Source organism: Aptenodytes patagonicus, unplaced genomic scaffold, assembly GCF_965638725.1.
Source record: "Aptenodytes patagonicus unplaced genomic scaffold, bAptPat1.pri.cur scaffold_86, whole genome shotgun sequence".
NCBI classification, from domain to species: Eukaryota; Metazoa; Chordata; class Aves; order Sphenisciformes; family Spheniscidae; genus Aptenodytes; species Aptenodytes patagonicus.
This window is the reverse complement of record NW_027472034.1, coordinates 26,645-49,611: the sequence shown is the minus strand read 5'-3', so window position 1 is coordinate 49,611 and position 22,967 is coordinate 26,645. Positions and strand designations below refer to the sequence as shown.

At 65.4% G+C, this 22,967-nt stretch overlaps 2 protein-coding genes across 2 annotated transcripts in view; one reads left to right on the top strand and one right to left on the bottom strand.

Annotated features, from left to right (window-relative positions):
• Positions 1–22,967, top strand: part of SND1 (staphylococcal nuclease and tudor domain containing 1) — a 138,256-nt gene that overhangs the window by 103,447 nt on the left and 11,842 nt on the right. Inside the window, exon 16 of the mRNA XM_076363753.1 lies at positions 1,311–1,420. Coding sequence (XP_076219868.1) covers positions 1,311–1,420 — 110 coding nt within the window. The remainder of the gene's footprint in view (positions 1–1,310; positions 1,421–22,967) is intronic.
• Positions 19,332–21,372, bottom strand: LRRC4 (leucine rich repeat containing 4). The gene is given in 11 exon segments (XM_076363751.1): positions 19,332–19,778; positions 19,781–20,026; positions 20,029–20,083; positions 20,085–20,221; positions 20,224–20,307; positions 20,310–20,528; positions 20,531–20,564; positions 20,566–20,652; positions 20,654–20,774; positions 20,776–20,873; positions 20,875–21,372. Coding segments are annotated over 11 exon segments (1,929 nt in total). The 5' UTR covers positions 21,292–21,372; the 3' UTR covers positions 19,332–19,347.

Sequence of the window (22,967 nt, the reverse complement as noted above, 5' to 3'; positions counted from 1 at the left end):
CCGCCTCCCTCGCTGAGACGTGAGAATCGCTGCTCCGTCACAGACCGAGTGCTCAGACAGCCGCTAAGTGTAATTCCCAGCACTTCATTAATAACGAATTATGTAAAATAAAATTAATAATGCAAGACTTCCCAGTTTAATAATCTGTGCCACCGCCGGCACTGGCAGCACTTTGCCAAAGGGGAGCCCAGGGTGGTTACCTCGGTTTGCAGGTGGGGAAACTGAGTCAGAGAGAGAGGGGGTCTGGACGTGGGGGTCCAGACGTGGTCCGGTGCGACCGCCACAGCTCTCGGCCTCCTTCCCTCCTGGTTTTTTTAAGTATTTTGGTTTTTAATGATGGCCTACAGGGCTGGGGGGAGGGCTGGGGCTTGACCCGCCTCCCTGGCTGTAATGATACAGCAGAATTAATACCCGCTTATCAGGGGCTCTCGGCCAGAGTTATCGGCATAGGCGGCTAGTACGGTTCATAACCGCGCCAGCCAGAACCAGGCACGGCTGTTAAGGCAGATCGGGGTCCTGCCGGCTCCCCCCCGGCTGCTCCCCACGGTGTGGTGGGGTGCTGCTCTGCAGGGGACCTTGTGGGGGGGGGGGCCTTGCACAGGGCGACCTTGCAGGGGCCCTTGCACGGGGGGACCTTGCACGGGGGGACCTTGCACAGCTGGTGTTGGTGCTGCAGGGTCTGTGCCACTGGGGGGGGTTGATGGTCTCTGCGTGGTCGGGGGAGCCTGGGGCTCCCCGTGGCACGGCGTGGGTGGGGTGTCGCACCCCAGATGCACCCTGGGGTCCCCAAACCCCCCTGGCGAGGCTGGCTGCAGCAGGGAGAGACCCAGGCCAGGCGACTCCTCTGGCAGGGTGGGTGGTTTGGGGACAGGGACAGGGGATCCTCCCTGCCTCCAACCCGGGACAGTGGGGAGTCCTCCCCAGGGAGCTCGTCCCCATGTCCCCATCCCTGCCTGCTCTTCCCCTGCTCATCCCCCTGTCCCCATCCCTGTTGGCTCTTCCCTTGCCTGGCCTCAGGGAGCTCGTCCCCATGTCCCCATCCCTGCCTGCTCTTCCCCTGCTCGTCCCCATGTCCCCATCCCTGCTGGCCCCAGGGCTGTCCCAGGCTCTCCCTGCCCCCGGTGCCAGGGAATTGCCAGTGCTGGGGACCCTCCTGTGTCTCAGGAGCTGGTTACGTCCCGCCTGGGCTCCGGCAGCCCCTTTCCTCCCCGAAACATTTCTTTCAGGTGATGTACCCAGCAATGACACGCAGGTGACCGCTGGCCGCCTCCAAGCGCCTCAATCTCCTCTTCCTCCTCTTCCTCCCTCAGGCATCGAATGTCCCCGGGGAGCCAGGAACCTGCCTGGGCTGGTTCAGGAGGGTGAGCCCTTCAGCGAGGAGGCCACGCACTTCACCAAGGAGCTGGTGCTGCAGCGAGAGGTAGGGGATGCTCGGCAGCGCGGTGGCTGGGGGGGGCTGCAGCACACCGGCTCCGTGCCAGTGCGGGAGGGGCTGGCGATGCCCCTGGGGCGCAGATCTCACCGAAAGGCTACGAGCGAAGGCAAGGGGCAAGGGGAGCTTCCCCCGGTGCTGGATGCCGTGCTCCGGCTGCACCGCGCTGCTGAGCCGCAGCCGCCTCATCCCCGGTCTGTGCAAGTGGTTTGGTGCTCCGGGCAAAGCCGCGCGGACCTGGCTCGCAGCACCAGCAAAGCCTCCCACGATGCCGATGCCGGGGCTAGGTTTGGCCCCGCTCTCCTCTCGGAGGCTCTCGTGTTGGTGCGTCGTGGTTTCGCCGCAGTGCCGGGGCCAGACCCTGGCAAAGCCCTGGCGTGCAGGGCTCAGAGCTGGGGTGGTGCAGCTGGCTGTGCCCGGGGGCTGCCAGGGCAGAGCGGTGCCCGTGAGACCCCCGTCCCTGCAGCTCCAGCACTGCTCGGGGGCTGTGCCGTTCCCGTGGCGGGTGGGAGCTGCGTGCCACCGGCCGTTACACACCAGGTGATACGGAGAGCATCCCCGGGCATTTGCAGCCGGTCCATAAATTGCCAAGGCATTACGTTTGCTCTGGCTCTAAATCTCCCCTCGCTGAAGGCAGCGATGGGGAAGGTGATTGACAGCTTCTCCCAGCAGCAGTGCCAGGCAGGGGACAGGTGGGGACAGCGCTCCCATTTTATGTTGTTTTGTTTTGCTTTATTTTATTTTATTTTATATTATATTTTATTGTATTGCATTTTATTATTTTTGGTGGAAATCAATATTGAATCATGGTCTCTGCTCTGAACGTGATGGTGGCTGTGGCGCTGGTGCGCTGTGTTTGGCTGGTGTGGCCCTGCCTTCGCACTCCTCCACGCCGCCAGTCCCACACCAAGGAGGACTGGGGAGGGCTGGGGACCCAGCTCCAGCCCCCAAACCCCCACCTCTGCGGTGGGAGCCAGGCCAGGCTGTGCTGCGCGGGCTGGACATCTCCTGCTGTCCCTGCTCCTGCAGCCGCAGCCGCCTGGAGCGGTCCTGGCGGCTCGGGGATGGAGCGGCACGGTGCCGGGGCGGGGGGGCTCCGGCTTGGCAGAGGGGGACGCATCCTGCTGGGTGCTGGGCAAGGCTGCTGCACATGTCCCAGCAAGGCTGCAAAAGCGATGACCCCGAAAAGCACCTGGCGAATGACGCCTGCAAAAACCAGGCGAGCGGAGAGATGATGCTTGCAGAAAAGGAAAGTGCAGAGGAAGCAGGATGCAGCGTGCGGCCGCGCCGGGGGGGCTCCATCACACGGGGAGGGAGGTTTGCTGCTGCCTTGAGGATGAGGAGGGACCCACCCTGCGGCGAGTTGGGGTGCAAATGGGGCAAACCCCCCCTCCCCCCCCCCCCAGCAGCCGCCTTGGCGAGGGCTTGTCCGTCTCCGGGACCGCCCGGAGCAGGGGATAGCTCTGGTGGGAAGGGGCAGCCCGGGATGCCGGGTCCCGCAGCCGCCCCCCGCGCGGGGATCCCCGCTATTGGGCTGAGGAATACGGATGGATCCGCTGCGCATCGCTCCCTTTATGCTCATTCCCAGCTGTCTGGTTTAAATTGGGTGAGGAACTCGTTATCGCAAGGGCTGCCAGCCCAGTCCCCCTCCATGGGTTTTACCCATCCTCTGCGGCAGCCACGGCCAGCCCCGGGGGAGTGGGCGAGCAGCGTCCCCCCGCCCCGCGGCACCTGGCCCGGCCGGAGAGCTCTGCTCAGCACCTGCCTGCACCGGTGCAGCCCCGCGGTAGAGCAGAGTTCGTCCCCGGTGCCTGCTGGCAGAGCAGGAGGGTGCCTGGAACGGGCTGCCGTGGCTGCGGGGCTCCTCCGGAGCATCACCTCGGCCGGCAGCGCCTCCTCCTCCGCAGCCGTCCTGGGAGCAGCAGCCGAGTGCCACGCTGCCTGTCCCCCACGCTGCCTCTCCTCTTTGGGGTGCCTTTCCCCGTGCCCCCCATGCGAAGGGGGTGTGCTGGGGTAGAGCCGTATCGGGGCCCCTCCGAGCAGATGGGGTGTGCCAAGAAGGGGAGTTAGAGCAGATCCAAGTCCTCTGCAGTGCTTTGCGTTGCTCTCCGTGGAGCTGCGACGCGTGACGGATGCAGGGCGGACGCAGGGCAGATGCAAGGTGGATGTGTGGCAGATGCGCGGCGGATGCAGGGTGGATGCAGGGTAGATGCTCAACAGATGCAGGGTGGACGCACGACGGATGTGTGGTGGACGCAAGGCAGATGCATGGTGGATGCACGGTGGATGCGCAGCGGATGTGTGGCGGTTGCACAGCAGAAGCACAGTGGATGCAGAGAGGATGCATGGTGGATGCGTGGCAGATGCAGGGCGGATGCAGAATGAATGTGTGGCAGGTTGCACAGCAGAAGCACAGTGGATACACAGCAGATGCACGGCGGGTGCACAGCAGATGCACGGTGGATGCATGGTGGATGCACGGCGGATGCACAGTGGATGTGTAGGGTTGCACAGCAGAAGCACAACAGATGCACAGTGGATGCACGGCGGATGTACGGTGGATGCACGGTGGATGTGTGGCGGATGCACAGCAGATGCACGGCAGATGCACAGTGGATGCATGGCAGATGCATGGCAGATGCACGGTGGATGTGTGGCGGATGCACAGCGGATGCACGGCAGGTGCACAGCAGATGCACAGTGGATGCATGGCGGATGCACGGTGGATGCACAGTGGATGTGTAGGGTTGCACAGCAGAAGCACAGCGGATGCACAGCGGATGCACAGTGGATACACGGTGGATGCATGGTGGATGCACGGCGGATGCATGGCAGATGCACGGCAGATGCATGGCGGGTGCACAGCGGATGCGCGGCGGGTGCACGGCGGATGCACGGCGGATGTGTGGCGGTTGCACAGCAGAAGCACAGCGGATGCACAGAGGATGCAGGGCGGCTGCACAGCAGATGCGCAGCGGCTGTGTGGGGTTGCATGGCAGAAGCACAGCGGGCGCGTGGTGGAGGTGCAGCAGCTGCCCAGCAGATGCCTGGTGGATATGGCAGATGCAGAGGGGATGCGCGGCGGATGCACAGCGGGTACATGGCGGATGCGCGGTGGATGCACGGCGGATGTGTGATGGATGCACGGTAGACGCACGGCAGACGCGTGGCAAATGCCGGAGCTGCCGTGGGCAGCAGGGCCGATGCAGCACCTTCACGGCACCGGCGCGAGGCCCGTCCACAGGCAGGCTTCTGTCAGCGCCGGCAGGGCCCTCCTCGGAGGGAGCGGCAGACGACCTTGCATGGCCTCGGCTAATACTAATTACATAAATTGCCCTGCAGGGGAGCAGCTTTATCTTCTCAGCTGAAAAACTGTAAATTACTTTCTTTTGATCTTCTGAAAGAGAAAGTATCCAGGCGCCCCGCGAGCTGCGTGCTGGGCATCGCTGTCCGGCGCTCCCGGCAGGCAGCTCCTGGCTGCTCTCAAGGGCGGCAGGTTTGGGTGCTGCTTTGTGCTTTTCCTGCCAATTCTCCCGGCGGAATGCGAGTGCCCTGGCCGCATCCTGCAGGCAAGGCTGGGTCCAGGGGGGACGATGCCGGATCCAGGCTGCCGAGCGTGCGCAGGGATTCGCCACGAACCTGCCTCCTGACTCTGCCTCCCCCCCTGGTTTTAATGTGCTCTCATTAAGGTCTCTTGATATTAAAATTCACTAACTCATGCAACTTCTCTGATTGAAACTTCTGTGTCACCAGAGCGCGAGATCCATTTTGTGTAATTACGCCGTGATTCATAATTTCAATATAGGATAAAAAATGCCCTCCGCAGCCTTTAGCCATCTCCCCGAGTGACTGTCAAGATAAAACTCTGCAATTTATGCACAGATGACTTTGCTCTTGCCTGCTCTCACCCCTTCCCTTCGCCGGCTATATTTACACCCTTGCATTGGTGCTGTCGGTAATTCCTCGCTCCGTTTAAATTAGCTGTCGTTACCAGGTGCGGCTTTGCCTCCTCCCCGCCGTGGCCAGGGGGGCGCAGGAGCTCGGCCCCCCTTGACTGCACAGACCCTTGCCCGGTCGAGGTGAATCCGTTTGCAGCGGCGGATGGCGGGATCCATCCCGGCGCTGGCTGCTGGCACGGCGCAGTGAGTGGGTGCCGCTGCTCCGGTGCCGGCGGCTGCTCGGCACAGGGGTTCCTCCACCGGCTCGTGCGGAAACACAGCTGCCACCGAGGTGTGGGGGGGTGCCCTTCGCTTTCGGGGGGGTTTATGTGCTGCCTCTTAAATCCCAGCATGACTAAATGAGCCCCGCCAGGCAAGCGGGGGGCTCCCGGCGCGGGGTACGGACCCGCTGCGGTGCCGGTGTGGGGTTGCACGTCGAGAGGTGGCACCTTCCTCTTGCCCCGTCCCAGGGAGCTGGGGCAGGTGAGCTGCCGTCTCCCCGGCAGAGCATGGGCGGCGGCGATGCAGCGAGGGGTTTCTCCACTTGTGCACGCCTAGCCTCTGCGTCGTGGCCTGGTTTCCCCCGGCCTCCTCCTCCTCCTCCTCCTCCTCCTCCTCCTCCTCCTCCTCCTGCCTCGCGTCGCCTCGCCTCCCCTTGACAAGCCCACGAGCGTGAGGACAGGGCTGCCGGGGCCACGCTGCTCTGCCCGCGCTGCGCCTCCCCGCTCACCCCTCTTCGCCGCGGCCGCCGGGGTGCGGGATTGCACCCGGCCCTGGGAGCATGCGGCTGCATCCCGGCACCTTGCAGGCTGCGGCTGCCCTGTGGCACCGGGCGGGGGACAGGGTGCCAGCAGGACGGGAACCGAGGCCATCCCGGGCGGGGACCTGGCTGCAGATGCAGGTGTGGACACGGATGCAGATGTGGCTGCGGATGCAGGTGTGGGCACAGATGCAGATGTGGCTGCGGATGCAGGGCAACGCAGCCGGCCGTGGGGGTCAGGAGCGGCGAGAGCCTGCACCCATCTGAAACGCCGCAGGCCGGTGGGTGCGGGGACGCGGCAGGCGTCTCCGTCCCTCCTCGGCGTCTTGTGGCGTGCGGTCAGCTGCTGTAAACTGCTGACCCGCGTCCCAGGGGCATCGCTCTGCTTCCTTAGCACATCCTGGAGGCTCCGGCTCAGCCGGCGCTCACCGCCCGGCACCAGCCAGGGCCTGTCACATCCCATTACGCTTGCTCGCCCGCCTGCCCACCTCCTGCCCGCTCTCGGGGGGTCCTGCCCACCTCTACCAGTCGGCGGGGGCAAACTGCCATCGTGGCTTTCGCAGCCCCCCCCCCAGGACCTCTCAGCCCCGCAGGGAGAGTGGCTGCCCTGGGGTCCTGAGCTGGCCATGGGGGGCACAACGGGTGCCGCGGGCAGCCGGGATGGCACAGCCCTGGCGCCTGCACCCCCCCACAAACCCCTTGGCCTCGCTGCCTCCCCGGCTGCGTTTCTCCTTCCTGCATCGACCCCTTCAGTGTCTCGCCCCATCTGGCCTCGATGCATGTGGAATTTTGATCGGGGCTCTAACAAAGCCGCAGCTGCTGGCTTGCCGCTGCCTGGGCTGAGCCGAGCGGGGTCTCGGTGCAGGCAAGCATCGGGGGGGTGGCCGTGCTCCGGCCGGCTCCTGTGTCCCCCCAAGCGGGCAGCCCCAGGGCGGGGTGGCAGTGGTGGGACAGTCCCCTCCCGTGGTGCCGCCAGAAGGGTGCCGGCTTTGACCCCCAGCCTGGGATGGATGTGGCACATCGCGGTGGCTGCTGCGGGTCTCATCCTGCTCCGGGCATGGCCGATAGCACCATGCCAGACGTCACCAGCCCGGGAGGAGGGTGATGCCGGCAGCACCGGGGCAGTTGAGCCTGCCCGGCGCGGTGGGCAGGGCTGTGGGTCGCCCGCTGCCACGCTGCTGCTGCTGCTGCTGCTTTTCATCCGGGCTGGGCAGGTGCTGCCGGGGCTCCCGGGGGACAGAGGGGTCTGGTTTGGCTCACGCCTTAATCAGCAGCGTGCAAAGACAGCGCGGCACGGCCGAGAGGTGCCGGCACTGCCCTCCCACAGCTGGGGCAAGGGCAGGACGAGCCCCGCGCTGCTGGCTCCGCGTTTCGGGGTGCAGCCGTTTCAGGGGAGCCTCTGCAGGGGGTCAGGACCCAAATGGCCCTCGGGGACATTCCCCGGACCCTTCTCTCCGAGCCAGGGTGAGGTACGCACGGTGCCCGGCTGGCAGCAGGGCAGGGGTCTGCCTGTACCCCTCTGCCCCGGGGCTGTTGGCTGGAGGAAACCCCAAATTCCACGGTCCCCACAGGGCGCAGCAGCCAAGTGCCCCGAGACTGCAGCGGCTTAATCCCTCCTCTGAGGACGGCGGCTAAGTAGGGTGGCTTGAATAAATAAAAAAATCCCCCAAGGAGGATTAAGGCGCTGCGATCCCAGGGAGCTGCCGGGGAGGAGAGAGGGTGATGGGCACCTTCATTTCGGATTTGCTCTGGGTGGCTCCTGCCACGGTGTCCCCTCGCCCCGATCGGTGCTGCCACCCCGGCTTGGCTTTGGGGTTTGGTGCCCACCCACGCTCCCAGTTGTCCCCAGGCACGATGGGGCTCTTAAACCATGGCAGCTCCCTCCTGGGGTGCAGTGGGGTGGCAGCCCCCTCCCGGGGCGCAGGGGTGGGTGCTATCCTTGTCTGCATCCCTGCTGCTTTCCTGGAGCATGGGGGGGTCCCGGGGTTTGCATGGAGGCTCTCTGGAGGGTGATTCCCTTTGGTTTCCACGGCAACCGGCTGATGGGGACATCCCCCATCCTCTTCCATCCATCGCTGGCTGTGTCACCGCCGTGGGGCCGAACAGCGTGGCCAGCGGACGGGGCTGCCCGGTGGGGAGCTGGAGGGGGGGGGAGGGCGTCACGGCTCCAGCCCCCCCATCACCCTCCCTGCAAAACCGCCCTGGTGCTGTAATCGTGGGAAACGGGCCCAAAACATCCCCTGTGCCCCAGGACGCTGGGTGTGCTCCGCTGCCTGCACCGGCCCCCCCCCCAGCCCCCGGCTCTTGTTGCAATGCAGCAATTTCCAGCCGGGAAGTGCAGCGGGAGCCGTTCCCGCTGATGGATCCGCAGCTCGGGGCCGATTTCCCTGCCAGCGGCGGGTGCCGAGCGGTAATTTTAGAACAGGGTCAGGCCTATATTTTTAGAGCAGGGCTGGCGTTTGGCTCGCCCTCCCTGCGCGCAGCCCGGCGCGGGCAGCGTGGGCAGCGCGGGCAGCGCCCGGCCAGGGCGGCAGGACCTCATCTTCCAGCAGCTGCCGGCACTGCCCGCTCGCCCTCCTCCCCTGCCCGTGTCCCCCCAGCCCCTTGGGCCCTTTGAAGGTTTTCTCTCCATAATCCCAGCTGCCAGCGCGTGCCGGGTCAGCGGGCTTTTAAACTCCTCGGCTAAATGCTCAAGTCCTCCAGGAACTGAGCAGAAAGGAGCCTTTTATTTTTTATTCCCCTTTTTTTCCTCACCTCTTTCACTTGTGCACTTCAAACACGAGGTTTTAAGGCAAGAAGCAGGGGACAGGGACAAGAGGTGACATCCCGGACCTGGCAAGGGACGAGCTCCAAGGAGGGGGTTTGCTCCTCGGTGTGCCCTGCGGGGCTGGGAGACGATGGCACCCGGCTCTGCCCGTGTGTGCATGTTCACACCCCGTCCCCAAATGTGTGGTGGGTGTGCAGGCGACGTGTCACCGCCCGGGGCTGGGGCCGGCACGGCGCTCGGTCACCGCTGGCATGTTTCCATGGACTCCCCAAGCCGGGACGGCGTGATGGCGCGGTACCAGCCGCCTCCATCCCTGCTCACCCAAGCGGAACAGCGGGAGCGAGCTGGAAAGCCGTGCCGGCACAGAGCAGCACTGCGCTGGCACAGAACCGTGCCATGCCGTGCCGTGCTGTGCCGTGCCATCTGCAGTGCCAGTGCTTTGCAGGCACATTGGGGATGCCCCAAGCACCGATACCCATGAAAACCCCGGGGTGCAAAGCTCGGCTCTGCCAGCAAAGCAGCCCGGGACGGTTCTGCCGGATGAGCCGGCGCTGCTCCGGCACGGCATGCAGCTCAGCCGAGACTTCCTGGGGTCGGCTCAGAGGACCTGGCTGAGAAGAGGAGGGGAATTATTCCATGCTGTTAACGATACTGCTCCCTTTGCTGACCTCTCCAAGTCATTATATGCAATCCATTATGTGGAATAGCGGATTTATTCCTTTACGGCACCCGGGGGCAATTTGGGCGCGCAGCCACCAACACGGCGGGCAGCCCGCTTTGTTATCAGCAGGTGATGATGGGGCTTAACCACTGCCGGTGGCTTGGGGTGGGCGGCTGCGTGCTGGGGAGGGGGGGGGGGCGTTGGTCCCTCCCCATCACCGGCACCCGGCACCCCCTGGGGCAGGACACCCATCCCACAGGGATGCCGCAGCCACCCGAACATCCCGGGATGGGGGTCCCCTCCCGCACGTGCCCTGGCTCCCCCCTGCCCACGGGTGCTGGCACCCAGAAGCCTGGCCCGGCCCCCCCAGCCCTTCTCCTCCGCATCCCCTGCCCGGGGCGAGGGGTCCCCATTTTCCCCCAAATTGTAGGGCTCCAGCAGGGAGCCTGGGGGTCATGGGTAGCACTTCAGCCCTCCCCTCGCTGGTGGAGGGAAAAAGCGATGGGCAGCGCCGGGCATCTATGACGAAATCCTCGCTATGATGCTTGTTGTGCCCTCCTGTCCCCCCCAACGCGTGGGGCTGGACCCGGCTTCGCCCCACGGGGAATTGCTAATCCCACTGCGAGCATCTCGATATCGGCTTTGTAAATCCCCCTGGGACGGGGGGTCTGAGCAACCCAACACCTGCAGGAGCGGAGGGTTGTTCCCTTATTGACTGCCTTGTAGCCCACAGTTTCCTTTATCATTATAGTTTTAAATTAGAGGCTCCAGCTGCTGTGTCAGCAGTTTGCGGGAGCCCTGGAGGCACGGCTCTGCGCCGAGCTGGGAAGGGGCAGGCGCTGCTCTGCGGAGCAGGCAGAGAGCCTGCCTGCCCCTCGGCGCTGCCTGCCGCGTGCCACGGAGCCGGCGACGGTTCCTGCCCACCTCGGGCGCTGCCGAGCCCCTCCAGGGATGCAGGGAGCTGGAGTCCTCCAGGAGAAGCAGCTCTGGCCCGAGCGCTGGCAGGGCTCGTTAAAAACTAAACAAGCCCTTGCCAGCGGGTCTCAGCCCCGACTCCTTGCCGGAGCCTTTGAGAAAAAAAAAAAAACACGAGGCTGGAGACCACGGACCAAAGAGCGGGAGAGCATCCCCGGGAGCATCCCCGGGAGCATCCCCCGAGCACCCCCCGCCTGCTGCCACGCTCCCCGGGGTCGGCATCCCGCGGATGGGACCGGTTATGGAATCGTGGGCAAAAACTGCCTCTTGCCAAGGCGTAATGCTCCCCCCTCGAAGGCATCTCTCCTGCCGTAATAGGAAGGAGCCGTTCTGGGCGGCAGAAGCCGTTGAAAAACCCCTTGGTGATGCCGGAGCCACTGCGGTGGCTCTTGCCTTTGAATGGCACGTCCTGGCACAGCCCGGCCAGGCGCCGGCGGGTTGTCGTGGCCCAAGGGGTGGCCGTCCCACGGCCGGGCCAGCCCTGTCACCTCCTGGGGATGGGGACAGAGGGTGCGCGGAGCGTGGCACGGGACAGGACCGGATGCTCCGGGGCCCAGGCGTTGGATGGGAGAGCTCAGGCGGCCACCGCCGCCTGCGCCAAGGCGGTGACGGGAAGGTTGCCAGAGCCCCGTCCCACCCCTTACCCCCTCGTGCTCATGTTGTGCAAATGAGCAGCCCTGCTTTGACAAGGTGCCTGGATTTAATTACATCGGCCAGGCTGCCGGCTTTCCCCAAGGTGCAGACTATTTTGCATCTATACGGCGCCAGCCGTCCGCGGGGTCCCGCCGGGCTTTACCGGCACGACGCAGGGGCCGCTCGCCCGGCACTGATGTGCTTCGCCTCTGGGAGCCGGGCCGCGGCAGCCAGCACGTGACCGCGGCGAGGAGGCCACGCGGAAGCTGGGATGCTGCCTGGGGACGTCGCGGCGGAGCTTTGGAGAGCTGCGGTCGCACCGCGCTGGCACTCCAAACCCTGCCGGCCGCCCCCACGCTCTGTCCCGGAGCTGATGGGTTTTCCAAGCCCTGGGGAGCCCCGCATGGGACGGGGGGGGTCCCACCGCCGCTGCCAGCGGCACCGTGCCATCCTCAAACCCGCTTCAGCGTTAACCCAATTTAGGGGGTTCCAACCCGTAAGGCCAATTAGGCGGGGACAGGGTGCGGCGCAGCGGCGCGTTATGCAAAGCAGCCCCGGCAGTTGCTAAACTGTTTATGCAAATGGGCCCGGCAGCCGCCTGTGCTGCAATCCTAATTACCTGGGGTGGGGGGAGAAGGGCAAATAAAATCCTCTCCCCCTTAAAAAAAGTGCTTTGCCGCAATCTGCAGTTCAGGCTTGGGGAAAAAAAACAACCAGAACAGCGGCCCGGCACATGGCGGCAGCTCGGCCGGCACCGGCACAGCCCCACGGTGCTGCTGGGGAGGAGCGGGGAGAGGCAGGATGGTGCTCAGCCACCCCTTGCTGCCTGTGCTGCTGCCGTGGGAGCTGGAGTACAGCACGGCGGCTGCAGCGCGGCTCGCCGTGCCTCAGTTTTCCCCACCTGCCTCGGTGGAGCACAGACGGTGCCCTGCACGCCCGGCATGTGGCGTGCAGCCGGAGGGGAGCAGCGGCATGTCGGAGAGCTGACAACTGCCGCTCGGACGTCGCTCGGCTTCTTGCTTCTGGGTGTTTTTAATCTTGACAAGGACGTCCGTCCGTCTGTCCGTCCGCCTACCCGGGGCTGCTGTGCTGCCGGCGCAGCCCTTGGCCAACTCACCCACCCGCTTTCCTCCACCACCATTGTTCATCCGAGGAGGAGGAGGAGGCCGAGCTCCCCGTGCTGTGCGTGGGGGGTCCCCGTGTCGGCCGTGGGGAGCCCGTGCCGGGTCCCGTCACCCCCGGAGCCGGGATCTTGCGGGGGCTTTGCTGTGCAGGGAGCTGTTGCAGCGACATCCCCAGGGTTGCACGGGGACGGGGACGGGGACAAGCTGCCAGGCACCGCCCTACCTCTGCGAATTCGGCTTCCCGCTGCAGGGGACGGAGCAGGGAGGAGTACGGAGGTCCCCCGGGAGCCACCGCCTCCTCCTGCTGCCTTCTGCCCCATGGGGAGGGCGGACGCCTCCAGGGACCCCACGGAGCTGCAGGGCTGGGGGCTGCGGGACTGTGAGGCTGCAGGCTCCTCTTCCTTGTGAGGCGGGAGAGAGACCGGGTGGGATTTACAGAAATGAAAGCCATTACCAGGAATTTGGTGGAGGGCGCCGATGCCACGTGCAGGCAGGACCCCTCGTGCCGAGCATCCGGAGGGCAGAGCCCCCGGGGAAGGCAGCCCGGGCAGGGCAGGGGTCCCCAAGCCCCGGTCTGGGGAGGAGGAACCCTCTCCCGGCCACATCCCCGGGGACTTGGGTGGCACTGGTGGGCATGCTGCGACCGCCACTCCCCCTGGCACCGAGTTTGGCAAAGCCCTCCACAGCAAAGGCCGGGGGGGGGGTCGCGCTGCGGGGGCAGCCGGTGCCGGACCACCAGCCAGCGGAGCAGGAGCTGGCTGCCACGTGCAGCCGGGGTAGGGGTCCTGGCAGCGGTCCCCGAGGCTCCCACGGTGGCCTGGGGACACGTGCACTACCCCGGGGGGGGGGGGGGGGGCGGGGAGACCCGTGCTGGGGTGGGGAGCAGCCAAATTCCTCCTCACCCTTCTGCCTGCCGGGAGGCTGAGGGTATATTTTTAACCTGGTGGCTCCGGCTGCTGCTGACTCACCGGCCAGGTGAAGCCAGCGAGCCGGTGACTAACCTGCCCCGGCTCATTTTGGGCAGGAGGAGGTTGGGGCTGGCGGCGGCCACGGTGCTGCCGGCGACGCTCCGGGAGGATCAATGGCTCGCGGCCCTGCGCTCGGCTAATCCGGTCGTGTGCAGGCAGCATGCTGGCACCGGTAGCCACGCGAGCCGCAGCCGCCCGCGCGGGGACCCCCGCTGCGATCGTGGCGCTGAGGTGACCCCCCCAGCTCAGGCAGGCGATGGGGGGTTATCACACACACACACACCCCCCCCCGATGCTCCCTCTCGGCACCCCAGCAATGCTCTGCCGTGGTGGCCGCCGCACTGATCCCGGCAGGAGCTGCCCAGTCCTCCGGGACTACCAGAAAATTGCCCCGTCTGCAGAATTTCTCGGGCCCAAAATCCAACGCGCCTCTTGTCGTGCTCTGATGAATCGAGCCTTAAATTACTGGTCGTTAAATCTCCTGCACGCCAGCGTATCACCCTGCTCCCGCTCCCTCCTCTGAGAGCATCCAAACCCCGCCAGGCCCAACCGGCAGCGCTGGTCCCAGGGCGCGTTACGGCACGCTGCCGCCGCAAACCCGCCAAGCTGCAAAAAAAAAAAAACCAACACACACACCCATCTGCAGCACCGGAGCCAAAAATATCCGCAGCAATAAGAATAATTAACGGGAGCCCCACATCGGGTTGTGTGCCGAGCGGCTGGGAGCCCACGCCGCCGTAACAGCCGCTGTAACGGCTGCCTGCCGCGGCGGGCATGGCCCTGGGACGGCTGCCCGGTGTCACTGGGGCAAGGGGACCCCCGGGGGTGCCACCGCGGACCCCCGTGCAACGGCAAGGGGCTGGGTGCCCCGCTCGCAGCGCTGGCGGGAGCCTCCGCCGACCTCCCACAGTGTCCCACCGCATCCCACCGCCCCCGCCAGCCACAGCCGCCGGAACGGGCGCGGGGAGCATCCCCCTCCCGGTCCCACCGCCACGGGGGGTTTCTCTGCGGCTGCTGTGACATTTGCTTTTTCCTGAAAGTGCATATCCTTATTTAGTAAATATTTGCCTTTTCCCAAGCACGGCGGCTAATTACCGAGCTGTTCTTGCCAAAACCTGCCGCTGCCGTGTACAGGCGGGCAAAGAAAAGGCCCCGGCACCGGGGCACCGTCCCCCCACGCCGGCCAAGCACCTCGTCCCTGCGCCCACCCCGGCCGGGGGAGCGGGGGGCCGGCAGGGACCCCTGGCCGCAGCAGTGCCAGGGATGCGCCGTGGGGTGCCCCATCCGGCTCGCGGGGTGCTGGCAGAGCCACCGGCACCTGCTGGTATGTGCCGGTGTAGAGGCCGGTCCCCGCCGGGGAGGTTGCCATAGAAATTATCCCTTAACAAGCCCATAGGTTTTAATCACGGGATGCTGCAGCTGCCGCGCAGCCCCGCTCCCCTCCGGGATGTTTTCCTCATTAAACCCACCGGGATGAGGAACCGGCCGTGGGGCGGCCGTGGGGCGGTTTGCAGGGGGTGCCTGGGCACCGGCGCAGTTCGGCATGGGGCACCGCCAGCCCGCCCCAGCCCTGCCTGCCACTGCCTGCACCGGGGGCCGGCGTGCCCTTGCCGGCCGGGCTGGCTGTCGGCAGCGAGCGGCAAAGCATCTCTGGCAGCTGAAATCTCCCGGTCCCCCCCAAGAAAAAGCACGGTGGGTGGGCGGCAGGCGGATGGCGTGTGTGCGAGGGGGGGCCCGTGCCTGGCATCGCCGCCGGAGCCGCCAATGAAAGGCTTTTATATTCCTGTCGCTCCGGTTTTCGCATGGCTCTGCGAAGCCGGTGACGAAGGCGCTCGCACGGGGCTGCCTGCAAATACCCTCCCGCCCTCGTCCGTGCGGCTGGACGTCCGTCTGTCCCTCTCCCGGCAGTGCTGCTTTCCCCCCGTGCTGCTCCGTCCCTGCAGCCCTGGCCCCCTGCTCCCAGCCCCCTGCCTGCAGCCCCGGCCCCCTGCCTGCACCGCCAGCCCCCCTGCCCGCAGATACGGTGGGAGATTCAGGCAGGAAAGTTTCCGAGCCCTGGGAGCGGGGACCGGCCAGCTCCGGTGCTGTGGCACTTCCAGCAGTGCCCCGGCCTCCCCCGAGCACGCTGCAGCCCCCCGATCGCACTGCAACCCCTTGATAACGCTGCAGCCCCGATTGCATTGCAACCCCTCACGCTGATCAGATCGCAACCCCTCTGCTCACGCTGCAGCCCCCGCTCACGCTGCAGCCCCTTACGCTGCTCACACTGCAACCCTCCGTCGCATCACGCTGCAGCCCCTTGCACTGATCACACTGCAACACCCCGATCACTCTGCAGCCCCTGATCACGCCTGCAGCCCCTTACGCTGCTCACACTGCAACACCTCCATCGCATCACACCACAGCCCCTTGCACTGATGACACCACAGCCCCGTCACACCGCAGCCCCCCATCACACCGCAGCCCCCCGTCACACCGCAGCCCCCCATCACACCGCAGCCCCGTCACACCGCAGCCCCCCATCACACCGCAGCCCCCCATCACACAGTAGCCCCCCATCACACCGCAGCCCCGTCACACCGCAGCCCCCATCACACCGCAGCCCCCCGTCACACCACAGCCCCCCATGATGCCGCAGCCCCCATCACACCGCAGCCCCCCATCACACCGCAGCCCCGTCACACCGCAGCCCCCCATCACACCGCAGCCCCGTCACACCGCAGCCCCCCATCACACCGCAGCCCCGTCACACCGCAGCCCCTTGCTCCGATGGCACCGCAGCCCTGACCCCACCCACGCCGTCCCCGCAGGGCTGGTGTGTGCCCTGGCCGCCTGCAGCCCCTCCGTGCCCACCGCAGAGCCCCCCCGCACCCCCCGCGCTCCCCTCCAGCCCTGTTTTATAGCAGCGGGAAGATGATTTATTCGGGTGCTCTAATTTAAGGCTAAAATTAAAGCTAGGAGCTCTAAATAAAATCAACATGTCACTTCAACCCCATCCCCTCCTGCCTTGCCGATGAATTAAAGGTTTGAATGGGACGTTTGCCCGGCCAGGCCCCGGCAGAGGCTGGCGTGGGGAGGAGGAGTGCGGAGGTGCCGGCGGGGAGGAAGGCCCCCCAGCAAAGCCGGGGCTGGGTGGGGGAGCTCAGCCCGATATGAGGAAGAAGGGAGCGGTGTTTGCATTAGCAGATCAGCCGGAGTGATAAAAGCCGGTAATAAAGAGAAAACCAGACATATGTTTTGATAGAAACCTTCCCCGATTTCACCAAAAAAAAGTGAAAAAGCCTAAAAAAAAAAAAACCCCACCCCTAAAATCCCAACGTTAAGCTCCCGACGTGATAACCGCGACAGCTCTGCGGCGGCTGGGCACCGCGCGAGGGCTTGGTCCCAGCACGGGAGCCGGTGAAACTGGGTGCCGGGAGGTCTCCTCCTCTTGGCATCCCCGGGCTGGGCGATGGGGTCCCCGGGGGGGACCCCTATTCCATCCCAGATGCCGGGGGCAGCCCACGGTCGCGGGGACGGCACAAGGGTGGCCCGGGGCCTGCCAGCGGGCACCGTCACCCCAGCACTACCACAAGGGCCGGGACGGGGGTGGCACCTCGGGGACCACGCTGCCCTCGGGGGTCCCAATGTCCCCACCACCAAGCACCCAGGCACCCTGTGTCCCTGCCACCGGCACCCAGGGGTCCCCATGTCCCCGCACAGCCGGGGGTCCTGGTGTCCCCGCACGCTTGGGGGTCCCTGTATCCCCACACAGCCGGGGGTCTCGGTGTCCCCGCCGCGGTGCCGGGGATGGCCTCCATCCCCATTCCTCTGCCCGACCATCTTGGAGCGCGGGCAGCCGGGACCCGCTGCCGGGTGATTCATTCCCGGCTTTATCCTCCCTCTCGTCTGCGCCCGCTCCCTCCTTTAATGGAGAATTAAGATTTTCCAGCCGGGGAACCCATGAATCAGAGGGGTAACAGCCCCGGCCCCCCCCCAAAGCAGCCCCTGGGGAGGATGGAGGGGGGGCCGTCCCGTGCGCCCCGGCCGAGGGGTCCCACGCTGGGGGATGCGCCGGCATCTTTAACCGGGTGCCCGCCGCGGCAGTGCCCGAAAGCCGGTGATGCCGGGGGTCCCGGCGCGCACAGGCTTGGGTGCCCAGCGGGATGCTCAAGCTGGGGGGCACAAAGCCGACGATGCCCACCCCACCCCCCCCCCCCCCCAGCACGTTTTGCCCCCCAATTCAGGGCAGCCCCCCCACGCGTCACTCCCCGCCTCCTCCCTCCATTTTCCTCCCCGGCTCCCCCTCCGTGATTTTTTGGAGGCTTTTTACTGCTGGGAAGACAAAAAAGCAGCAACAGAAACCCTTTCAGGCCGCCGGCTGCCGGGGGGGGGGGGGGGGGGGGCGGGGGGACACGGCAGCAGCCCCCCGCAACCCGCCGGCTTAACCCCTCAGGGACACGGCATTACAAATTTTGAACAATATTTATTAAAATACAAAAATACACTTGTTTTTTTTTTTTGTTTGTTTGTTCGTTTCTCAGAGTACAGTCAGATCGTTCTGGCGTTTATATAGAGAGATATAGATATAGATATAACTTCTGCGTCTCCTTCCCGCCTTTATCCCCCCCCCGCACCCCCCCCCCCCCCCCCCCAGTTTTAGTTCAGATTTGACACCCTCCGGTAATTTTTTTAAAGCTAAAATAAGAAATTAAAGTAGTTCCAGTGCCCGAGCGGCCAGGGACACCCCCTCGCTGCCCAACCCTGCCCGTGCCCCCCCTCCCGACCCCCCCCAGCCCCTCGGGACCCCCACGAGGCACTTGCCATCCCTGCCGGGACCCCCCCGGCAGCCACCTCGGATGCTGGTGGCCCCCCCCCCCCTCCCCGGCCCCCTCCCATCGCCGGGCCGAGCCCCCCGAGCCCTTAATTTCTCCCGGCCCCCCCATTCCATGAGCAGTCCTCGGGGTGGGCTTGGGGGGGGGGGGGGGTCCCCATCCTCGTCCCCACCCGGGGAAGGGGGGGGGGGGGAGTACCCACCCCCCAAAAAAAGGACTAAAAATCGCAGCGTGTTGCTGAAGGTGGTCTACAATCATACGTCAGGTCTCCCGGCAGGGCCCCCCCCAGCCCCCCAGGAGCCTTAGCCCTGTGCCGGCAGCGCACGCCGGTGCCGGTGCCCGGTGCCGGTGCGGCGGCGCACGCCGGGGCCTGCAGGACGTGGTGCAGTGGGAAAGGGGGCGCGGAGCAGAGCGGAGCGGGGGTCACCCGCTCCTCGCCCCCCGCCGCCGGCCCCCCCCCCCCCACGCACGCCCAGCACCCACCCGCCTGGGGTTTGGTTTTTTTTCCCCCTTTTCTTGGGTTTCTGTTAATTTTTTGCTTTAATACATTGCAGACGTCTGTCCCCGGCCCACAGGCTGCACCCACACACCCCCCCCACCCTCCCACCCCCCCAAAAAAAAACCCCCAAAAATTAACTTCTTTATTGCATTTGGAAGATTTTGGCACAGCACGGCGGCTCGAACCGCCGTCCCGCTCCCTGCTCCGGTTTGAAGCCGCCGCAGCCGGTGAAGGCGGCACGCGGCCAGGGCAGCGCCGTGGGACGGGGGTCCGGCCGCATCCTGCCCCCCCCCCCCCCCATCCCACCCAACCCCACCCCACCAGGCTCCTCTCTGCGCTCCCCGCTACAGCGTCTTCCCCGCGCCGCCCTGCACCGCGCTGCACCGCGCTGCACCGCGCTGCACCGCGCTGCACCGCGCACGGGGGCCCTGCCGCCGCCGCCGCTGCTGCCGCTGCTCCGGTTTCTGCAAATTTGAATATTTTTTCTCTCCCTCTTTTTAAATAGAACTTTGCGAGTTAGAAAATAGTTTCTTTGTGGTGGTTGGTTTGTTTGTTTTTTTTAAATTTTAATATAATCTGCTTCTCTTATCAGCCCATAGATTTAATATATAAGCATGTACAAGAAAAAAAGGTCTCTCCCCGCTCTGTACAAAAGTTGCTGTCTATTTTTTTTTTTCCTTTTTTTGTTGGTTTTTTTGTTCTGTCTTTGTGCATTCTATTGCATTTGTAATTTCGGGGGGGGGGGGGGGGAAGGAAAAAAAGCCCCAAAAAAAAAGTCATATCTGGGTTTCCTGTACTTTCTCCTTGGTGTGGGTCTGAATTATATAGGGTTCAGAGAGGGTGGTCCCGGGGGGGTGCAGAGAGTTCCCCAAGCTGTTCTCTGTCCAGTGGGCCCCGTGTGCCGGTTTGTAGGTGTTGTAGTTAATGTGGTCATGAATGGCGGGCAGCACGACTGCCCCCTCACCTGATACGCCAGCGGGAGCCGCCGCGGTCGTCGCCGCCGTCGCCGCCGGCGAGATGTCCTCGTCCACCTGGATGATCTCGACCGTCCGGGCGGCCGTCACGGTGCTGCGTTGCTGGTGTCGCTTGCGGAGTTTGTAGAAGACGATGAGCATGGCCGCGGCCAGGAGCGTCACCGCCACGAAGCAACCGATGATGATCTTGGTGGTCTTCATCACCTCGTCCAAGCTGGTCTGCTTCTTGTCGCGGAGTCGGCGGTGGGTACCGCCACCTGCTTGGGCGTCCGCGTGGTCTGGACCAGGACGGTGGTGGTGGTGGTGTACGCCGGCTGGTAGCCCGTCGACGTGGTGGGCACGGGCTTGGTGAACTTGGGGGAGATGTCCTCCGGGGAGATCTCGGTGGTCTCCACCGTGACGGTGGTGAAGAAGCTGTAGTTGGAGGTGTTGAGCTCGGCCGTGCTCACGTTGAGGTAGGCCGAGGCGTTGGAGTTCCCGCCACGTTGGTCACCATGCAGGTGTAAACCCCGGTGTCCGTCAACAAGACGTGGGAGAAAGTTCAGGGTGCCATCGTTGAGGACGGAGATGCGCGGGTGGCTGGACGCGTGGCTCAGGACCGTCCCGTTAGGCAGCAACCACCTAACGGAGGACAGGGAAGGAGTTCGACACTTGAGCTCGGCCACCCGCCCCTCGAGATGTTGAGGTCCATGGGGGCGTCCATGATGAAGGGCGCCGAGCACTGGAAGGAGGTCTGGTCCACCTCCACCAGGAACCTGCCCGCATGTGCAGGGGGGCATGGCAGCGCCCGCAGCAGGTGGAGTTGGTGGGGATGTACTCCCTCAACCACCACGACAGCCAGAGGATGTCGCAGTCGCAATCCCAGGGGTTGTGGTGCAGGTGGAGCTCCACCAGGTACCGCAGCGGGGCGAAGAGGTCGTGGGGCAGGGAGGAGAGGTTGTTGTGGGCCAGGTTGAGCTCCACCAGCGCCGTCAGGTCGTCGAGGCGTTCCGCTCGATCAGGTTGATCTGCGAGTTCATTAATCCAGAGCTTTTTGAGGGACTTGAGCCCGTGGAAGGAGCCCGGTTTGATCTCGGGGAAGTTATTGCCCGACATCTCCAGCTCCTCCCAGTCCCACCAAGGGCGTCAGGTTGGGCATGTCCTTAATGTTGCACATCCCCAGGTTCAGGTACTTGAGGTTGTACAACCCCTCGAAAGCCCCCTCGGAGATGTACTCCAGCTTCTTCAATGAGGGAGGGCACCCGGTTGAAGGCGTACGAGGGGATGCTCTCGATGGGGTTGTTCCTCAACCACAGCTCCCGCAGCTTGGAGAGGTACTCGAAGGCCCCCGCTGGGGATGACGGTCAACCAGTTGTCAAAGAGCTCCAGGGTGTTGAGGCTGGCCAGCCCGTTGAAAGCCCCCACCTCGATCTGCCGGATGGCGTTCCTGCCCAACTGCAGGACCTCCAGGTGATGCAGGTGGCGGAAAGTGTCCGCCTGGATCATCTGGATGTTGTTCTCCATGAGGTTGAGATACCGGGTGTTGGAGGGGATCCCGGGGGGGACCTCGGCGAGGCCGCGACGGGTGCAGACCACCTTGCTGAACTGGTTACTGCAGGAGCAGACGGAGGGGCAGCTCTGGGGTCCGGGGGAGGCGGCGGCAACGTATAGGATCCACGCGTGTACCGTCAGGTAGGAGACCAGGGCAGCTCTCCAGGCGCGGCGGCGGCGGTGGTGGTGCACAGTTACCTGCCACAAGAGCTTCATGATGTGGCACGTTCATCATTCACCATCGTCTGGGGATGTCGGCGTGAAAAGGGAGAACTGGCTCAGGGCCCCCCCCCTCTCCCGGCTCCGACAAGCTGGGCCCGGCTGGCCGGAGGGGGGGGGGGGGGGGCGCCGCGGAAGGGGAAGGGGGGGGTTTTAAGGAAAAATGAAAATTTAGCCAAAAAAAAGCGACAATAGGTGCCGGGGGGGAGGAAAGAGGCGCCCTCCCTCCCGGCCGAGCCCCGCTCTCCAGCCGTACCTACCTGGGGAAGGGGCGGGGGGGCCGCTCCGGGGGTGCTCGGCGCCGAGCGGCGGGGGGGGGGGGGGGGGGGGGGGGAGCGGGGCCGGGGCGAGGGGGGGGGGGGGGGGGCCGGCTCCGGAGAAAAAAAAAAAAAAAAAAAAGACAAAATGGCTCCTGGAGGCTGCGGTGCGGGGGGGGGGGGGGGGGGGCGGCCCGGCTACGCGGGGGCCCGGCAGCCCCCCGCCGCGGCGAGCCCCGCCGCCGTCGCTGCCCGCGCCTCGCACCTCCGTCCGTGGGGCCGCCCCGGCCGGCCCGGCCGGCCCGGCATGGCGGCCCCCGCCCGCGGGGAACCGGCGGCGGGGGGAAAAATGGAATTAAAAAAAAAACGGGGGGGGGGGGGGGGGGGAATGGGGGGAAAAAAATGGGAAAAAAAAATCGGGGAAAAAATTGAAGAATTAAAAAAAAAAATTTAAAAAAAGGTAACGAAAATAAAATTAAAAAATAAAAAATAAAGTAAAAAATTAAAAATTATATAAAAATAAATAAATAAATAGCTAAAAGCCCCAGAGGAGAGGGAAAAAACCAGTCAGAGGAGGGGAAGGGCCAAAGCGGGGGGGGCCGTCGGCGGGGGGGAGCCCCGGCGCGGCGGGCGGCGGGTCCGCTCGGGGGTCCCGTCCGCCCTCCCGCCTCTCCGTCCCGCGTCCCCGCCTGGGCCGGGCGTCGCCTTCAGCGGCTCGGCCGCCCGCGCAGCGCGGCGATGGCGGCGGCGGCGGCGGCGGCGGCGGCGGCGGCCCCGGGGCCGGCGGGCATCCTCCGGTCCTAGCGGGCGTGCGGGCCCCGCGGAGCCCCGGCGCGGCGGCGGGCGGTGCGGGCGGTGCGGGCGGCAGCCGCGCAGGCGGCTCTCTCATCCTTTTGTCCTTCAGTGGGAGCGCGGATGGATTGCTGACGCATCGCGTTGGGAGCCCGGCGGCGGCGGCGGCGGCGGCGGCGGCGGCGGCGGGGATGCTGAGCACCGCCGGCCTCGCCGGCGCTCTGACGCCCCCCCCCGACGACCCCCCCCACCCCCTCCCACCCACCCACCCACCCTCTAAACCCTCCCCTTCCCCGACGCCCACCACGCTCCGGAGGGGACCCGCCGGACCCCCCCCCCCCCCCCCCCCGCCCCGGTTCTCCGGTGCGGCGGTCGGGAGCTATTTTCGGGTTCGCTGCTCTGGGAGGAAGGTGCGGGATGGGCTTCCTCCTCCCTCTTCCTCCTCCCTCCTCCTCCTCCTCCTCCCTGCCCGCAGCCCCGCTCCAGGGGACCGTGCTGGGGATATGGGGGGGGGGGTGGTGTTTCTCAGCGAAGCCCCCCCCTGCCGAGGCCAGGCAGCGCCGCGGGGTGAGGACAGAAAGACGGACGGATGGACGGAGGCGTCGCGGTGCTAACGGAGCAGCT